Raw genomic sequence first — 19,739 nt, 5'->3', positions numbered from 1 at the left:
AACATAACGGTTATATGAAAATAATATTCGAGCTTTGAATAATATTATTTAAAGGGTTTATCGTATTCGTAACTTTTAGCTAAACCCAAACACAACGTCGTCACTATCGTTGATGCATGCACATTCTTTAGTTTACATGCTCGCTCAGACATGACGTCACAAAATCGGACAGCGCATGTCTTATCACACAGGGTGTGTCTATCATTATTGATATAATCAATAAATTTAAACCTTCATTGTATATATGACGAAGCATATTTCAGGCCACAGCAATTTGATTAGCTGTTCTCCGGATGAATGATATTTCAGTGAATGACAAGAAAATGCTCACGAAAAAGAGATAATAAAATACAACTAAAGTTTGTTTGTTGCAATAGACAAAAATAAAACATAGGTTTTCTATGTGAAGACATCGAGGTGGTTTGTTTTGTTTTGACAGAAACGGGGGCACGGGTGGCCCAGTCGTCTATGGCGCCACGATTCGCTTTGCAGAGTTGCGTCAGTTGGGCACGCCAGAAACCTATGATTGTGGGTTCGAATCCCCGATTTTGTTACTAGGTTTGTCAGCACCGTGCTCGTGGGTTTCACCGAAGTGGTATCACTTCGGGCTTTCCTACCACAGTAAGCGCTGGCACGCCGTGATATAACTGGTATACAGTTAAGAGCGGCGTTAAACCCAACTCACTCATACACTCACTCACACATTTAAAAGAAACCTTTCAGATTACCAAGTGAAATCATTCTACAGTCTAGAATATTGTCTTTCTCCTTATCATTATTCGCCACCAAAGTTATAACAAAATATATAAACAATTTGTTTTGTCATTATTCATATCCATATGGCCTGAGATCTATATCCAAAGGATTTTGTTTGGTTTGGTTTGTTGTTTAACGCCGCACTCAGCAATATTCCCGCTATATGACAGCGGTCTATAAATAATCGAGTATGCACCAGACAATCCAGTGATTGATATCATGAGCATCGATCCACGCATTTGGGGTCGATGACATGCATCTACCAAGTCAGCGATCCTGACCACCCGATCCCGTTAGTCGCCTCTTACGACAAGCATAGTCGCCTTTTATGGCAAGTATGGGTTGCTGAAGACCAATTCTACCCCGGATCTTCACGGGTCATATACCAGGGAGTAAACCCCTCTTCGCATCAAGAAAGCCTTATAACTTTTGCATATTTAGGATTTTCCACTTTCTGGCACCGCAGATGCTGTGGGATTCGACTCGTTGTAGTTCAATCCATACATACTGTAGACGACAGTCGTCAAAGGTATTGGGTGGTCAAGATGACTGCCGAGGATGGATAACATGTAACAACGAGGATCCACGAAAAATCAACTCATGTTGCCTTAGATAGCTGTTCACTGTATCAACCACCGATCCGTAAAAGATCCGGGTTAGAATAGGTCATCAGCAACCTATGCTTGCCGTACAGACGACTATGCTTGTCGTAAAAGGCAACTAACGGGATCGGGTGGTCAGGCTCGCTGACTTTGTTGATGCATGTCATCGTATCCCCATTGCGTAGATCGATGCTCATGATATCAATCACTGGGTTGTCTGGCCCGGGCTCGATTATTTACAGCTAGAATATTGCTGAGAACGGCGTTAAACAACAAACAAACAACAAATCTATCAACCATAAGTTTGCCTGACCGGTGACAGATTACAAACACGTAGTTCAGCAACTACAACGCTAAACACAGCGGAATTCCCACTGACATCTCAGCATGGGGGTTGGTTGTTAAGCCAGCGTGTTATATAACCACTGCCTGCCGCTGATACCGCTGCTAACAACATGACTTCCTTGTCTCGGCTTTGGTCATATAACATAAAGGGTTAATAGATTTAACCTCACACCTGCACACGATAACGCAGTAAGCGTGATTAGCGTTGGCATGGAGTTGAACAGATACACACAGGCAAAGTTCTACATTCGCGTGACTCAGTAATGGGTCACATTGCTACCCATGGACCGTCACTTTCATAGTCGGGTATCCAGGAAGTTGCATTCTAAAGCCTCGGTATGGCAATCTATCCCCACAACAGGGAATCCATTGATAGCCCGTTGTACAGGTGCACCTATAGCTCGACTTGTTACCGTATTACTCCGCAGGCAACTGGAAAATGTCTTCGGCTTGTTTGTATGTAAAAACGTATTTTCACAAACTTAGATTATTCTAGAAAATGTTTTGTTTGTTTGTTTGTTGTTTTACGACGCACTTAGCAATATTCCAGCTATATAACGCAGGTCTGTAAATAATCGAGTCTGGACAAGGCAATCCAGTGATTGATACCATGAGCATCGATCCACGCAGTTGGGATACGATGACATGCATCAACCAAGTCTGCGAGCCTGGCCACCCGATCACATTAGTCTCCTCTTACGACAAGCATAGTCGCCTTTTACGGCAAGCATGGGTTGCTGAAGACCAATTCTAATCCTGAATCTTCAAGGGTCTAAAGAACATGTAACCGTTCAGGTAACAGGGGCACGATGACCTTTAATGCATGCATTCATTGTGAAATTGATAATGTTTCAGTGTATTTTCTTTTCACATTGCACAGTCAACATCGTCTGCTATCTCAAAACTTATTAAGTATAAAAAATCCACAACAAAGTATTATTTTTTTACTTGTTTTTATTTACCTTTGTTTACTTTTGGACCACGGGTAAACAATATATTATGGAGGGTACGTCTTTTTTGCCGCTTTTAGCAAAAATCCAACGATATCACGTCAAGAGACACATTGCATCCATTTGGGGAATCGAACCCGGGCCTTCGGTGTGACGAGCAAACACTTTAACCACTAGGCTTCCACACCGCCCCAAGTACGAAGAATTTGGAGCGATAATGTCGGTTATCATCATTCAAACGAACTTTTTAATCCCAATCTAAAATCGTGTTAATATTTATTGTCTCACCCTAAGGCGTTTCGTTTTTGTTTTCGTTTGGGCGGATCTGCCGACCTATTATTTCCCAAATTTCCACATTACAGTGAACAATTAAATCAAAAGTACATCAATATGAGAAGATCATCCAGAGTTCATATTCTTTTCACATAATTTTTTTTCATTTCACCGACCAATTTCTTAAGATGTAACGGGGGCACGTGTGGCCCAGTCGCCCAAGGCGCCGCAATTCGCTGTGCAGAGTTGCGTCCCTTGGGCACGCCAAAAACCTATGATTGATGGTTCGAATCTCGGTTCGCCCCGATCATGTTTCTAGGTTTATCAGCACCATACCCGTGCTGGTGGGTTTCACTTCGGGCCTTCCGCCCACATTAAGCTTTACACACGCACGCACGCACGCACGCACGCACGCACGCACGCACGCACGCGTGCGTAGGCATGCCACACATTCACTCGAAGATATGGTGAAGATCCGGGTTAGAATTCATCTTCAGGAACCTATGCTTGTCGTGAGACGACTAATGTGATCGGGTGGTCAGGCTCGCTGGCTTAGTTGATGCATGTCATCGTATCCCAGTTGCGTAGATCGATGCTCATGATGTCAGTCACTGGACTGTCTGGTCCAGATTCGATTTTTTACAGACCGCCGTCATGAAGCTTGAATATTGCTATGTGCGGCGTTAAACAACAAACCAACAAAAAACTGAAAGAAAAACAAACACTTTCATATTTCTATGTTTTTATTTGGTACCAGTTTGCAATTATCATGACCATACACTGTCAAACAGCAAAAGTAATGACGTAGTTCACACGAAGGTAAACTGGTGCTCTAATGAGTTGCTCTATGCGCCAATCAGCGCCTGGTTATCTAAATGTATACTGATTTCTCCGCTATGGAGAATGACCGTTGTTTTAGACACGCATGTGTAAAAAAGTGAAAAAAATGAATGAGGACGTGGTATAATTACGGGATTGTCACGCTGAATGTGCTCACATTAGACGGTGTAGTTTGCTAGAACATTGAAGTGTGTTAAAGCGAAAACTGACATGGAGAGCTTGTGTTGGTCAAATACAAGAACATGCATGAACACTCGTGTCATTCCGGGACAACTCGTGTCATTCCGGGACAACTCGTGTCATTCAAAACAGCGACTCTTGTCCCTCTGTGGCGATTCAATTGACATGATTGACACCCTAAACAATGATCAAATGTATAATTTTTCGATAAATTTCACGGAAGTCTGTCATTGTGAAACCCCCACCCCAACCTCGATGTCGTTGTAATCAATTTTGGCGTTTTCCTTTGCTGTTTCATTTTCATGAACACACACAACCTCGGAAGATTTATAGGTAAACAGGTTACCAATAAAGAAATACTAATGAGGGATTCGTTATCGTAGTCATTTTAAATGATTACTTGCATCTTTTTACATCAGAGGGACTGGTCTTGTTTCAGGATACGGAAAGCCGAGTGCTGCCGAATGACTTACGAAGAAACATACGTCAATGGAAATAATATTTACTTAATTAAATTGGAAGGAAAGAAGCCGGGTCTAGTGTAAATCTGAGGTTCCCTGTTAGAAGACAAAATATACATCAGGTCTCAAATGAAATCGGTCATTATAATGTCATAAAAAAACATCCAAAGGGCGTTTATAAGAAGAAATACGGTATATAGAACTACTTCTAATGTAAAGGGTGAATAAGCTCAGGGCACTTATTAGTCCTTGCAATGTTGTATTCAAAAGTCATTGAAGACTCATTTTATCTGTATACTGAAATTGTATTATTTATTTAGAGGTTGATACCCGAGGCTATAAAAAAACAATGTGTCACGTTACATTAATTGCACTGTCTCGACCTAGACTGTACACGGGCTTCATAATATTATTATCTTAATGTCAGCACAAACTCCAAATGTGCTCATGGACACGAACAAGATTAATGTGTCCATATTCACTTCGGAGAAGATATATATAAAATGATGCTTAAAATCCACAATGACGTCAAAATATTTTGTGGATGCGTCGGCGAAGATGAGTATGCTGCACCACTGTCACGTGATAGATCAAAATGTCTTTGAAATCGAAATGCCTTATGGAATGACACACGTTCAAGTTTAGATCATCTTCATGAGAGTGACGAATTCTGAAACAGGAACACAAACACAACACGTTGAAAGTGGATGGAACGATGCTCATGATGTCAGTCACCGGATTGTCTGATCCAGATTCGATTATTTACAGGCTGCCGCCATATAGCTTGAATATTGATGAATGCGGTTTTATAAAAGAAGCAAATAAACAAACCTTCAAAGTTGATGTGGCCATCACAGTCAGCGTCCGCTTCTCTGATGATGTTGTCAACGTCCTCATCTGACACAGCCTCCCCCAGGCTGGTGAAGACGTCCCGCAACTCCGCCGCGCCTATCCTGCCGTCCCCGTCCTTGTCGAACATCCTGAAGGATTCCATCAGCTGCTCCTCGTCCGGTTCCCCTCGCTTCTTCTCCATCAGCTTGACAAACTCGAGGAACGTCACGCTGCCATCACCTGTGACAGAACGTGACCGGTTTGTCAGACAACGTGACACACACGGCATTCTCGATAAAACCAACTACTTAACGTGAGGGTCAAGGTGACCCATGGATACCCCTGCCTTTAACGAAACACAGATCTGATGAAGTCATCTCGTTTTATTTTCGTCATAAGCCGAAGTCAGACAACGTGACACACACACACAGCAATTTCCGCCGGAAAAATGTGTTTGATTAGCTTATCTACCAAACTTCCGCTGTATTTTTTTCATGTATTTTTTTTCATTAGTATGTTTTTAAAAAGACAGACTGGTCAAAGGATTTTTTTTTCAATTTCATTTTTATTCCCCCTGTAAGGACTTTTGGAAGTCCTGTAAAAGTCATATTCTTCTAAACCTGTCATTTAAATAATCCACATTTTAGTTTATATTTAATAGTAACATTCTTGATAAAAAAAAAACTACTTTATGTGAGGGTCATGGTCAAGGTGATCAAACCCACGCATTCCTACGCCTTTAAGGAAACACTGATCTGATGAAGTCATCTCGTTTTTTTCCGTCCTGAGCCAAAGTTGACAAGAAGAAATCATTAAAGATCTCATTTGTCTTTAATCTTGACAAGCCTTAATGCGAACGCTTGTCAAGAAAGGCACCGACTGATTACTTGAATGGATCTGATGGCACCAAGAGATGTGTGAAGTGGGTCAAGGTCGAATAGAGAATGAGCCAGGGCGGGATCCATGCCACTCTTCGCTGCAATACGCAGATTAAAAGTATGGGCGCCGTTACGTGAGACCAATGAATCGTGTTACGGCAACGTTTGAAGGTCTTTGAAGGAAACTCGAAGCAGGTTTCTGCATCGCACGCAAGACGGCGGAGAATTGTTTAACTCGTTCGTGAAAGGTTAAACGGACTCTTCGTATGCTGATAGAACAACAGAAAGAGTTTCTAGAATTACTGCTTAACTGGTGTCAGTTAACATAAAAACAAACATTATTCAGATCCTCTTCCCACAATGCGATCTTAGCGATATGACAGGCGTAAGCTTTATGCTTTCAAAGAGCAATACCGAACTGCACCTAAGGTGGTGGTGCTTCTGTGGCCTTTCTGCTGATAAATATTATATATGTATTCAAGAAATGTTTTTTATATATTTTTTTTTAACATTGGATGGATTTCTATTCACCCTCATTTAGAACGCAGCAAATTTCCTATCGCTGTATTTTGGCATAACAGCCATCCTTACATGGACTGGTTCCCTCCTGTAGCTCATGCGTTATGTACACATGCTTTGTAAATGTATTGCAACGGATCTTTTTCAGCTGATACTTATTACGTACGGAAGCCTTTAAGGGCTACTTTTATTTTTATTTTTTATTTTGAAATTTCAAGATATTAACTTGAAATTTCAACTTATTATCTTGATATTTCAACTTAGTATGTTTCTTGAAATTTCAGCTTAGTATCTTGAAATTTCAACATAACATCTGACAATCATCATAACAACTCAGTATGTATCTCGAAATTTCAACTTAGTATTTTAAATTTCAAGAAAATAAATTAAAAAAAGAATGGCCCTAAAAGGCTTCCATAATTATGGCAACGCATTTAATTTTTCTTACCCATTATATCATCGCTCATTCTCCGTGATACGAGTTTTTCTTTTTGTGTATGGATTTCATTTACAACCAAAAGATCTGAGAAAGGAAAATGTTGTTGGTACTACCACCGTGCAATTTTCATACATATTGTTTCTAGTCGTATTCCAACGAGAACTTATGGAAACAGATCCATGTAACATCATTTAAAAGTCTTCTTGAACTGGAAGTGATATACGGCTTTAAGAAATGGAATAATTGACTGTTTGTTTGTTGGTTTGGTTGTTTGTTGTTTAACGAACCACAAACCAGTAATTGATATCATGAGCATGGATCTACGCAATTAGGATACAATGCCATGCATCAAAGAAGTCAGCGAGTCTGACCACCCGATCCCGTTAGTCGCCTCTCACGACAACTATATACACCTTTTGTAATGAAGTAAACGTAACAATGTGATTTAGGGACCGACTACTGGAAGTTTTAAAAATGCCATATCCTGAAAAATGCTGTAAACATTTTGTCTTGAACCATTGACCGATAAATATTATATCTCCAACAAATACCACCCATCCCCCACGTATGTTTTGTGTGTTCTTAATATAAGGACGCAATAATATAGGGATGAGAAGGCAGTCTGGTAATATTCGAGTCTTTACCAGACAATCCTGTGATTGGCACCATGAGCATCGATCTACGCAAATAGGATATGATGACTTGCATCAACCAAGCGAGAGAGCCTGACCCCCCGATCCCGTTAGTCGCCTCTTATCACAAGCATGGGTTGCTGAAGACCAGTATTAATCCAGATCTTCACAGGTACCCGTATGTTTCTTAAACATGTATATGTTGCGTTATTAATTGTGACTATACCATCCTCGTCCACCTCTCTCATCATGTCCCTCAGCTCGTCGTCGGTGGGGTCCTGGTCCAGCAACTTCATCACCGACCGCAGCTCCAGCAACGTCAACACGCCATCGCCGTTCTTGTCAATCAACTGGAACGCCTCTTTGTACTCTGTTTGGTGAAAAAGGTAAATGATTCGTGAAAAAGTGTTGTAGCACTGGTGTCATGTTACATTGGAAACGAATACAGTCGGGGTTCGAGACATCAGGGGAATTTAATGCTTAAGTTGGATACTTGGGACTCCCAAATTATTGCGAAACATGGAGGTTCGACTGTATTCATTACACGAGGCAAATTATTCTGTACGAGCTCATCACTGAATGCTGGGTACCCTGGTAGTACGGGTGTTCGCCTGTCAAGGATAATTCAAGGTTCGATTCCCTATGGACAAAGGTTGAGTGCAGTGATCGTTTCATCCCGCCGTTTATTACTGTTAAAAGTTCCATACATTATCTAAGACAAAATAATACTAGCAGAAGAAGTCTAATGGATGGGGCCAGTGGGGCGTTCGCTCGCGTTCGAAGGCCAGGTTCGAACCCAGTTGAAAATGCATGGACATCATTAACAGTTTTACTCCGCCGTCAAATGACTGAAATGGCGACAAGAGCCAGCTGAAACGTAACCCCTCATTCAATGCTTATGCCAAACCAATAATACATGAACAGTATTTTGTTCTAAGAGATTATTAATAATCGGATCTTACCGTTCAGTTTCTCCGCCGGAACGTTATCTACCTGCAAGATAGATAGAACTTTGTTCATTATTCCTGTAAGTCTTGTGCCCCAGTTCCAAGAACATACCCCAGTCAACACAATGCAGGCATGACAACAGAAAGCTAAACAACCGCTTCCTCAAATGCGGCTGACGTGAGCCGCATTGTTGCATGAAAATGAGACCCCTAGAGTTTAAATCTACTGCAAAACTAATACTTTATTGATACCATAATCTATTCAAACCTCCTGATCAATAGGCAATAATAATCCCAAACACGAATTATTAATATAAATACGTTATAAATACCAAAACGTGAGCCTTTATACAGCGTCGAAATAGAACAACAGTTTGTTTACATTATATAATAATATGATAACATGATGATATGATGAGAGGACACTTACCATCTTAGCCACGGGTACTCACTGTGGTGACGTCATTAACCGTTAAACGGGTAGAAGGAGGCCAAGATTGTCCGTATCGCCTCATGCACGTGTACCGTTGTGCACAAATTACACGCAGTACTTTCCGATATCCCTTCCAAACCTGAAGTCAACGGGATTCCATGTAGAAAACACTATCTCCCTTTCGAGTGCGTTGAACTGTGGTACGGTCTTCTCTTCATACATTAAATATTGATGCGTGTTCATTGTTACACAGTACAGCGCGCCACGTCTTAAAATTATCTGTAGTAGAAACTGTTCTGTGGAAAGAGCTTTTTGCGGCAGAGCAGCTGCTTGTCAATCACCCAGGCAGGACTAACGGACATTCTGTTCATTATTTGACTTGTGTTTTATTTGACATTCGGGACGTTTTATAGGAATGCTGTTTTGGTCCATCATATATTATTAACAATAAGTAAACGAAACTTTTATCAATATCATATATGCCCCGTAAAAACGACGCTTGTGTATATAGGCCATCCGTGTACTCGATACAGTGTACATACTTTGTGTTTTCAGGCAGCGCTGATGAAGGATGCGAAGCTGGTTGAGTAATCGATAGCGCTGAGCGATATGTTTGCGTTCATTGCATGATTGGGAAAAACGGTAATTTAAATATGTAAACAGTTCCATTGATGGCGCTCATGTTTCTATACGGCCGGTCATGTTCTGAGTATATGCCGATGTCGTGAGAAACTGTTATCAGTCAGCTCCTGCAACAATGCTGTCAGAAATGGTGAGGTTCATTGAGGAAGTTGATTTCTAGACAAGCGAGACGTAAAATATGTATGATGGGTTCCTGCTTCTATCGATATAAAATCATTTTTTTTACTTTTCATCCACTTTCGGAAAATGACAATGGGCCATTATCATTGTAGACTTCTGGACAAGCAAGAAGTAGATCATATATCAAGGGTTCTTGCCTCTATCGACATAACATCGATGTTATGAACCCATGTTTGCAAATTGATATATACATATATATATATACTTACATATTTGACTGATGTTTTTATTGTCCTGTTTTCAAACACATTTAATCTCTTAAATCGTATTTCAATGTCAGAATACATATCGCAATTACACAATAATAGAGTTACCGTATGAATAAATATTTCGTATCGTATTTACCTGAACAAAGGTATGAATATGATCTGAAAAGTTCATTAAATAGGACAGATAATCCGTGTATGATATCAACCCTACACAGAAACTTCACTAAGTCAAACAATTGTTCAGATGACGTAACTGTATCAATTTGTGACGTCATGTTCTCAACAACGAAACAATATGACGCCATATTCCTTCAACTGACCAATCATCATTGAGTAGTGCTAAATGACGGAACTTTAGTTACACCCTCTTTCTCCACCCTAATGGATAATATGCATATATAAATTTAAAGATTATTTTTACGTCGCTATCAAGCAGGGAAAGCGGCATTCTTTTTCAATCAGTTACTATTAACGTTCTTGCCCGAAAAGGCGACTATGCGTGTCGTAAGAGTCGACTAACGGGATCGGGTGGTGCTGATGACTTGGTTGAAGCATGTCATCGATCCCAATTGCGTGGATCGATGCTCATGATATCAATCACTGGACTGTCTGGTCCAGACTCGATTATTTACAGACCGCCGTCATATAGCTGGGATATTGCTCAGTGCGGCCTAAAACAGCAAACAAACAAACAAATACTATTAACGTCCCTGCTAATACATCCTCATCCCTGAAATCAGTGAAAAGAAATGATGTCAGTGTATGATGTACCGTGTATTGTGTATTGATGGAACGAAGATAAAAACTACGATGCCTTACGAGTGCCATTAAAGTTCTTCCTAAAAGATTCAAATATGAACATTAAAGAAAGATCGACAGGTTGATGCAAATAAATAAATTGCAAAGCAATCAAAACAAACTAAGCATTCTCAATTATAGTTTTTATTATCACGAAGAATAGCTTCAATAGTATGATAACAATGTTGACCTTACATGCATTTAGATACAAATGAAACTCATGGTTCAAACTGCAATAGCAGTAGTCATGAATTATTAACATAAATGACTCATACAACCTACTCGGGTAACAAACTGACATTTAAACCTCCTATTATCAGAAACAATCGATGATATCAATTAAATATATCTTATCTTAATTGCCTTTATCGTTATATACCAATTAGCAGTCAGTCAAACCACGAATAATCTTAGGTATCCCTATCTGCGCATTAACCTGAACGTATCCGTTCATCGTGCTAATGGAACCATACACTATGGGACAAAGTTATCTTCCCCCTGAAACTGACTTATTTTACACATAAGAGCATTACTGTACATGTATAACAATTGTTACTTTGTTTTCATTCTTTAAGAAGAAGTCCATAGCCACGTAACGTCACATGAACGCAATCTCGAAAATAATAATATTGAATGACGTCATTCATTGTTCGGGACGTAATGGCGATTTTATGTGACGTCGTTCCTTCAAAAGAGTAATTGTGCTGATGTCTCCAATTGATATCAGGAAACACACATTTTTCTACATTTTCTCAGACAAAAGACCTGGGTTAATAGAAATAATAACCTTCTCGGAATTTTCGGATTATCTGTTCCTCGTGAATTGATATTGACAGTTCTTTGCTAAGGCATCAAATAGTGATATTTAATAATTAGATATGGAGTTGCACTTTTAGGGGTTACACTGGGTTGTGCCGTAAACGACGTTCTGCTAAAAAACGGACATTGTTACAACCAGAATTGGCACAAGTTCAGCCTTCGTGATGGCGTCTGGCGCCAGGATCCTGCTGGGCGCTTGTCTCATCGAGGTAACAGGCATAATTAAAGGTGAAATCGACGAAGAAGTCAGAAGGGGCCACGAGACATCAGATAAGATCATTATGAGAATATAGGGGAGACTACCAGAACATCAGTAGGTACCAGGAGCTATCAGATGAGATGATGATAACACAGGTGAGACTATCATGGCATCAGGAGAGACGAAGGAGAGAATATCTGTGATCATGATCAAGATCGTGTGATGTTGATTAATCTTTCTTGGACATCATGTCGGCGAATTCTGTATGAAATGAGAAAAGAATACGGTTTTAACAATTGGCAAATGACAAATATATAATGGCAAATACCATTTATTAAAAATTCAATATGGCATGCATATTTACAGGTTTAGAAAAAGGACAAATGCCACCTTCAACGTTATAAATGCATAACATGAATTCTTATGATTATTTTATTGATAGATATGGAATAACAACAAAATTCCTAACATATCAGGGCATAGTTCAATCAATAATGCAACTTGCAAGAAAACAACTTTAAGAGTATGCCTAGAGTTTCCTTTCAACCTTTTTTGCCAAACAATGTTTCACTACTCACAAGGGGTAATAACACACTCTTACACTACTCTTTTATAAAATGTCATGGAATGCTTAAATGGGAAGAAACTTTACAGAAAGTATTTACCGATGAACAGTGGGTGAGATTTAATTTGATGGTTACAAGGTGTACCCAGAGTGTAGAACTGAGATGGTTTCAGTTTAGGACTATCCACTACATATTACCTTTTAACAAGTACTTACATTGTATTGGTTATAAAGATTCACCAAGTTCTGTGGTAAATGTAGTGAAACTATTGTACATGCATTTAATTATTGTTAATATGTTGCTCAGATGTGGGAGCTTGTTCTCAACTGGTTAACGACATCTGTGGAAGGAAGACTTGATTTCTGTAAATATGATATTTTATTTGGATTTAAGGGGAAGAATAACAACTCTCTCAATGTAGTTAAATTACTTATCAAATTTATTGTGGTTAAACAATCACGAAAGAGTTTTCAGCTAAAGTTGTATATTTAACGTGAAGATATTTGTTACTATAATATGGCCAAATCAATTGCATTCTCAAATTGCAATTATGCAGCTTTCATTCCGTTCTGGTCTTCCCTCTAGACTTTTAAATCCTAGCAAAGAATATTAGTATGATATCATATTTTATGTTTGTCTATATATACAATGTGTAAAACAAAAAAACATTCTTTTTTCCGAAAACAACATTTCCCAAGCACAAAAACTGAGCAGGTGTTAAAATACACCACAGGACAATGCTTCCTGGAAATTCAATAATATATATGATTGGATTTATCAAAAAGGACAAGATCAGCTCTGTTGGCCTGGATACGTCTGAGGCTGTATGGTGGCCTATTCCAAAGAATTTGGTATTTATCATTTTCCACGACGCCCTCTGCATATTCTGGGTCGTACCACGGATGGACCTCTGTGTCAAAACCACAAGCATTGCGAAGACGGCAATATTTGTTTGTTTGTTTGTTGTTTGACGCCGCACTCAGCAATATTCCAGCTATATGACAGCAGTCTGTAAATAATCGAGTCTGGACCAGACAATCCAGTGACTGACATCATGAACATCGATCAACGCAATTGGGATCGATGACATGCTTCAACCAAGTCAGCGTGCCTGACCACCCGATCCCGTTAGTCGACTCTTACGACACGCATAGTCACCTTTTATGGCAAGCCTGGGTTGCTGAAGACCTATTCTTATCCAGATCTTCACGGGTCGAAGACGGTAATAAAATGATCAAGCCACCCCATCATGTCGCTTAAGATACTGTGTCTGTGCCAAAGCTGGGCATCCAATGGCAATGTGTTGGACAATCTCATCAAATTTATTGCATATCCTACATTTCATATTTACATTTTGATGCAAAATCAGACATTGACGGTTTCGAGTAGGAAGAAAGTTTTCTGTTTCACTTTTCAGGCCAGCCTACTTGATCCGAGCGAAGGACAGTAAACTCGATGCAGTGGTCGTTCAGAAAGCCTCTCCCTGAAAAACTGAGTCTAGGCCGATTTGTTTTGGCACTTCGCGTTCTTGACACTCATATCTGTACCGTCTGGGCTATTAGTACTAGTGTCAGTATTAGTATTACACCTCCCTGTATACTGCGAATAGGAAGTTGCTGCCTTATATGCAGTCGTCCTAGGATACTGGACACTATGTATCATTGTCCGGAACTACTGACACAAGGCTACAATGTCCGACACGACAACGGGCTACCGTCATGTGATTCACCTCACCTTCATAGTCAATCACTCCGTTCCGGTCTTTGTCAGCCTCGCGTATCATCTCATCCACCTCCGGTTTTGTCAGCGGCTCTCCGAGCTCCGTCATGATCTTGAACAACTCGTCCCTGTCTATTGTCCCGTCGCCGTTCTTGTCAAACACCTTGAAGGCGTCCTTCAGAGCATTGGGGTTTTCTGGCTCCTGGCTCTTCTTGTGCATCATCAAGGCAAATTCCTCAAAACGTAAATTTCCGCTACCTGGAACACATTGAGATGAGTTAGATTGAATGATGTTTAGAGCCGCATTCAATATTATTCCAGTTATATCATGGCGTCCCGATGATCGTGTCTGGACCAGACAGACCCGTGACAAAACACGAGCTATTCATGCATCCGGGTAGGATGTATAATATTCAGGCAAGTCAGAGCAAAACATCAAGTGTATTGGTAATTCTCTCTCGGAATACCAAAAAATGAGTGAATTCGTCGATTTCAAAAATATGTAACATGATCCACATTGTCATCATATAGGTTCATATACAGTTAAAGAGAGGGTATGCCCTCACCTATTTCAGTCTGAGCAAATTGTATTTATTCATTTGATTGTATGATTTCGAATCTTATACGTTCTGGTGTATATATAGGCCCTCTCACACACTAACATCAAACCGACAAAGACAAATTTCCACAAGACTATGTCCAACCTCACGCAAAGAACTGTCTGGACTACGCTGAAACCTGGTACTAAATCTCGGACACTAGTCCGTCTTATGCGACTATCCATTGGTTATGATTCAAGGTACAAAATCCCTATTCTGTATTGTTAACATCGGGATCAATTATTCCAGACATCGCAAGTCTCCGAGTTACGTCCATTAGTGCCAGGACAATAGGTTCCGGTGCCAGAATTGACATTATTGGTATTGGTTTGTGAGCAGCATGATCAGGGGTCCCACAATCGGGGTAAGGATTCCTGTCCTGAAAACTCCGTCATGTAGCTGAAACATTCTCCAAAGCATCATTTTAAACTCATCTTACACACTATTGTAACCATAAACTGTTGTAACTACACAAAATAAGCTAAATAAAGCGACAAATCCCTGTCCATATCCAATAGAAATCTCTGCACAAAGCAGAGTCGACTGTACGATTCCGACTATACCATGAGCATGTGTTTATGAATCACTATCAAATGGTGATAGTATCAGGTGTTCGCGAAAAGGTGAGCGTATCCTGCCCCACCTGTGGCACCCGTCACAAACACATGCAAAGACAAGTCAATTGTTCACCTGACAAAACACGGGAACACATGGTACAGGTCAAAAGAGGGAATTGCATTTTTTTTACTTTTGAGCAAGAGTCGTATGACGCTCTTTGAAATCTTGGTAGAAAGAACATGCTCGATTGTATCTCAAAACTTGTGGAATGTAAACATCAAAGAACATCCACCCGTTTTTTTTGCCATGGCATGTCATATTTACTACAATAATATAATGAGAATTATCATATTTCTTTAACATATTTTGAGTAGTATATGTTGTGTATCAGTGTGCATGTTTATACCAGTGTTTATTAAACAATACTGTTTCTAGGTGACACAGACTTACCATCCGTGTCTGCCTGTCTGATGACGTCACGCAGGTAGGCGTTGGTGGGGTTTTGTCCCAGCGACCTCATCACTGTACCCAGTTCCTCCTCGGCGATGAAGCCGCTGCGATCCTTGTCGTACATCGAGAACGCTTCCCGGTACACTGACACGCGTACAGACAACAATATTGACTCAGTTACACAACAAAGGAACAAAGGAGATAGGTCTCCAGATTGTTGCATCACTTTGCATTCCTCACGTTTTCGCAGATTTAAATGATTACAGCGTTATTCGTTCAGATGTCGCTGGCTGGCAGATGTACTAAACGTCACACACACCTACATTCACCTGACTGGCTGAGTACGTCACACACAGAGACATCTCCGTGACTAGCAGATGAACATGTACGTCACATACAGGCATATCCATGACTGGCAAATGCACAAGTACGTCAAACACAGACATATACCTGACTGGCAGATGTACGTCACACACACAGACATATCCCTGACTGGCAGATGAACAGGTGCGTCACACACAGACATATACCTGACTGGCAGAGTACGGCACATGCAGACATATCCCTGACTGGCAGATGTACGTCACACACACAGACATATCCCTGACTGACAGAGTACGTACCAGTACGTCATACACAGACATATCAATGACTTGCTGAACTACCAGTACGTCACATACACTGTCATATCCATGACTTGCTGATGTACCAGTACGTCACACAAAGACATATCCCCGACTGCAGATGTACGTCACACACACAGAGACATATCCCTGACTGACAGAGTACGTCACACAGAGGCATATCCCTGACTGACAGAGTACGTCTCACAGAGACATATCCCTGACTGACAGAGTACGTCACACAGAGACATATCCCTGACTGATAGAGTACGTCACACAGAGAAAATCCCTGACTGGCAGATGAACAAGGACGTCACACACAGACATATCCCTGAACGCAGACTTGCTGATGTACCAGTACGTCACATACAGACATATCCATGACTGGCAGATGGACAGGTACGTCACACACAGACATATCCCCGACTGCAGATGTACGTCACACACACAGAGACATATCCCTGACTGACAGAGTACGTCACACAGAGGCATATCCCTGACTGACAGAGTACGTCACACAGAGACATATCCCTGACTGACAGAGTACGTCACATGCAGACATATCCCTGACTGATAGAGTACGTCACACAGAGAAAATCCCTGACTGGCAGATGAACAAGGACGTCACACACAGACATATCCCTGAACGCAGATGTTCCATGCCAGTACGTCACACTGATAGTGTGACACACTGTCATACACATACATATACTTGACAGGTAAAACTGTGCTATCACACACACTAACATATACCTGACAGATAAGAGTATCTTGTCACACAATAACATGTACCTGACAGGTAGGTGTATATTGTCACACACAAACATAAACCTGATAGGTGGGTGTATATTGTCACACACAAACATAAAACTGAAAGGTAGGTGTATATTGTCACACACTAACATATACCTGACATGTAGGTGTATATTGTCACACACTAACACATACCTGACAGGTAGGTGTATATTATCACACACTAACACATACCTGACAGGTAGGTGTATATTGTCACACACTTACACATATCTGACAGGTAGGTGTATATTGTCACACACTTACACATACCTGAAAGGTAGGTGTATATTGTCACACACTAACATATACCTGACAGGTAGGTGTATATTGTCACACACTAACATAAACCTGATAGGTAGCAAGTTCCCGAGTTTAGGGTGTTAACTGACAACAACAGTCCAATTTCCACCCTTGCCGAACTGTGCTGGAATTTCCAGGCGCCACGAGGGGCCATAACGAGTTATGTCCATATATTGACCAATCAGAGTCCACCTCTCACATCACTGGCATTTGCTTCAGATAACATGGTCGGGCCCAGTCAAGACTGTCTTATCGATAATCAAGTTCTATATTTTGTAATAAAACTGGCCTTACCTCCCGAAGTGCATCAAATCATTTGAGCACCTTGATAAAAACATGAAAAGATTTGGAAAATATCTGTCGACGCCCATTTGACTGTACACATGCTCTGCAAATCCTGCAATCTGCATGCTGAAATCCATGTTGTTTACGAACCAGATGTCTAGTTCTCTACGCGATTTTGATTAGATTATGCATAGACTTGTTAGTCCAGCCAAAATGTAATTTCATAATTCCAGCCTATTTCGGCAAGGGTGAAAACTGGATGTTTACAGTCAGTTAACTCCCTTGCCTCCGGAAGGTGAACAGGTGCATATTGTCACATATCGGCATATACCTGATAGGTGGGTGTATATTGTCACATACTGATATATACATGACAAGTAAGTATATTGACACACACTGACAAATTCCTGACAGGTAGGTTTATATTTGTCACATACTAATATATATCTTTCAGGTAGGCGGGAACTGTCACATTCTAACATATACCGGGTTTCCGGACTAGCGGGGTTCCATTGTATATATTAGCAATGTGCATTTGACACTATGAGACTATGCCACAAGAACACACCAAAGGATCCACTGATTGCATGTCATAAAGTTTTCGAGGTGACGCTATGGGAGCACGTGAGGGACACACTAATCTCACCTTGGAGGTCCTTCTGGGAGATCTGATCCATCTGCAAATATAGCTCTCTGTCAGAACATACCACCCTGGTTGGCCACGTGTCGTCACATTATGACAACAAGGTTGACACATAAGCTTATATAATGTCTACATGCTCCAACACCTATTTCCATAAAAAATAGTCTGCATCTGTTGCCAAACACCACATATGCTGTCTTGATCATATATATATTCAGTGTAACAGATCTGTTACACCTCATTGCAACAATGAAGAAATATTGGTGATATGATAATGAAATCATATCATATAAAAAAGACATGTTTTGAAGATTAGTGTTTCGTTTGTTACATTTAAATGATACTTTGTTCAAGAAAACAACCCACCTTGTGATGAACGAGTAAGAATTATGTGGCGAGCGAGATGAGGCAACAGACCGCTGGAAAAGATGATAATTTGTTTTGGAAACTCCGCGCATGATTGCCAGTGAACATGACGATGAGGCCAACGGTCGATACGGACTCACCGCAGCGACGGGTAGACAAGGCCATAAGCAGAATTAAAGTTTCACGAGTTCCTACTGTCATTGGTTCCGGAAATTTCGCAAACCAATTAATGCTGTCGACAGTTGTTAATTGTGTTGACATGGCCGCACAGAAAGAGAGATTCACTGAATGGAGGTCTGGTAGAGTCATCAGAAATTTCAAGATTTCTTAGCATGGTGTTATTTTTACTTTAATCGGACTTGATAGTGACAAGAACCATCCTCCATTATGTAAAGTCAAATCAAACTATTCTTAGGATAGGTGTTATGCAGGTCTCGTGGCCAGATTGTGTTTCTAGGTTTGTCAGAACCATTGCAGAATATCGTAGGTTTTACCGAAGTGGTTAACGTCTGAGACCTACATCACTTCGGCTTTCCTCCAACATCACGCTGACACGCCGTGATATAACTGAAATACTGTTCAAAGCTTTAGGGCCAACTCACTCGATTTTAGAGTCCCCTAGATTTACTTCTACAGTACTTTAATCTAAGGACCCCTTAAATCATTAATCTTTAACGTTAATCCGTGAACCTTTAATATCATTCTCATCTTCAGACACTAAAGAATTCAGAAGAATTGCAATTTCATTTGATCCGCAGGGATACATGTTAAAATTATCGATCTGTCCCATAGGATGATCATCCTTTTTAACAAATCCTATAAACTGTTTCCTGAAAAAGAAAATCTGAATCTGGACGCATTCAAAAGCACACAAATCGACTTGATTAACAAGCATCTATTGT

At 40.5% G+C, this 19,739-nt stretch overlaps 2 protein-coding genes across 3 annotated transcripts; both read right to left on the bottom strand.

The window, feature by feature from the left end:
- Window positions 1-4,881: 4,881 nt before the first annotated feature.
- LOC139443963 (calmodulin-like) lies at window positions 4,882-9,280 on the bottom strand. Of its 2 annotated transcripts, XM_071224854.1 has the most exons (5): window positions 9,084-9,280; window positions 8,669-8,699; window positions 7,933-8,076; window positions 5,239-5,478; window positions 4,882-5,077 (listed from the first exon to the last, which is right to left on the bottom strand). In XM_071224854.1, the coding sequence occupies exons 1-5, from the start codon at window positions 9,084-9,086 to the stop codon at window positions 5,049-5,051; spliced, it is 447 nt and encodes a 148-aa protein (XP_071080955.1). In that variant the 5' UTR covers window positions 9,087-9,280; the 3' UTR covers window positions 4,882-5,048. The 2 variants fall into 2 exon arrangements, with proteins under 2 accessions (XP_071080955.1, XP_071080954.1); XM_071224853.1 differs by lacking the exon at window positions 9,084-9,280 and having other exon boundaries at window positions 8,669-8,752.
- Window positions 9,281-11,105: 1,825 nt separating this feature from the next.
- On the bottom strand, window positions 11,106-18,891 carry LOC139443224 (calmodulin-like). The gene is made up of 5 exons (XM_071224196.1): window positions 18,838-18,891; window positions 18,475-18,505; window positions 15,826-15,969; window positions 14,234-14,476; window positions 11,106-12,194 (listed from the first exon to the last, which is right to left on the bottom strand). The coding sequence occupies exons 2-5, from the start codon at window positions 18,503-18,505 to the stop codon at window positions 12,163-12,165; spliced, it is 450 nt and encodes a 149-aa protein (XP_071080297.1). The 5' UTR covers window positions 18,838-18,891; the 3' UTR covers window positions 11,106-12,162.
- Window positions 18,892-19,739: the final 848 nt, after the last annotated feature.

This window comes from Haliotis cracherodii, unplaced genomic scaffold (assembly GCF_022045235.1).
Source record: "Haliotis cracherodii isolate W230 unplaced genomic scaffold, xgHalCrac1.p SCAF_5, whole genome shotgun sequence".
Taxonomy (NCBI): domain Eukaryota; kingdom Metazoa; phylum Mollusca; class Gastropoda; order Lepetellida; family Haliotidae; genus Haliotis; species Haliotis cracherodii.
The sequence above is the reverse complement of the archived record's forward strand: the minus strand, read 5'-3'. Positions and strand labels throughout refer to the sequence as shown.

Coding starts and splice junctions, on each gene's coding strand:
- LOC139443224 (XM_071224196.1), bottom strand. CDS start 18,505: ATGGATCAGATCTCCCAGAAGGACCTCCAAG. Junction 15,970..18,474: donor CTCCCAGAAGGACCTCCAAG/GTGAGATTAGTG, acceptor TACGCGTGTCAG/TGTACCGGGAAGCGTTCTCG. Junction 14,477..15,825: donor CAGACAGGCAGACACGGATG/GTAAGTCTGTGT, acceptor AATGTGTTCCAG/GTAGCGGAAATTTACGTTTT.
- LOC139443963 (XM_071224853.1), bottom strand. CDS start 8,726: ATGAACAAAGTTCTATCTATCTTGCAGGTAGATAACGTTCCGGCGGAG. Junction 5,479..7,932: donor GAGAGAGGTGGACGAGGATG/GTATAGTCACAA, acceptor GTTCTGTCACAG/GTGATGGCAGCGTGACGTTC. Junction 5,078..5,238: donor TGGCCACATCAACTTTGAAG/GTTTGTTTATTT, acceptor TTCCTGTTTCAG/AATTCGTCACTCTCATGAAG.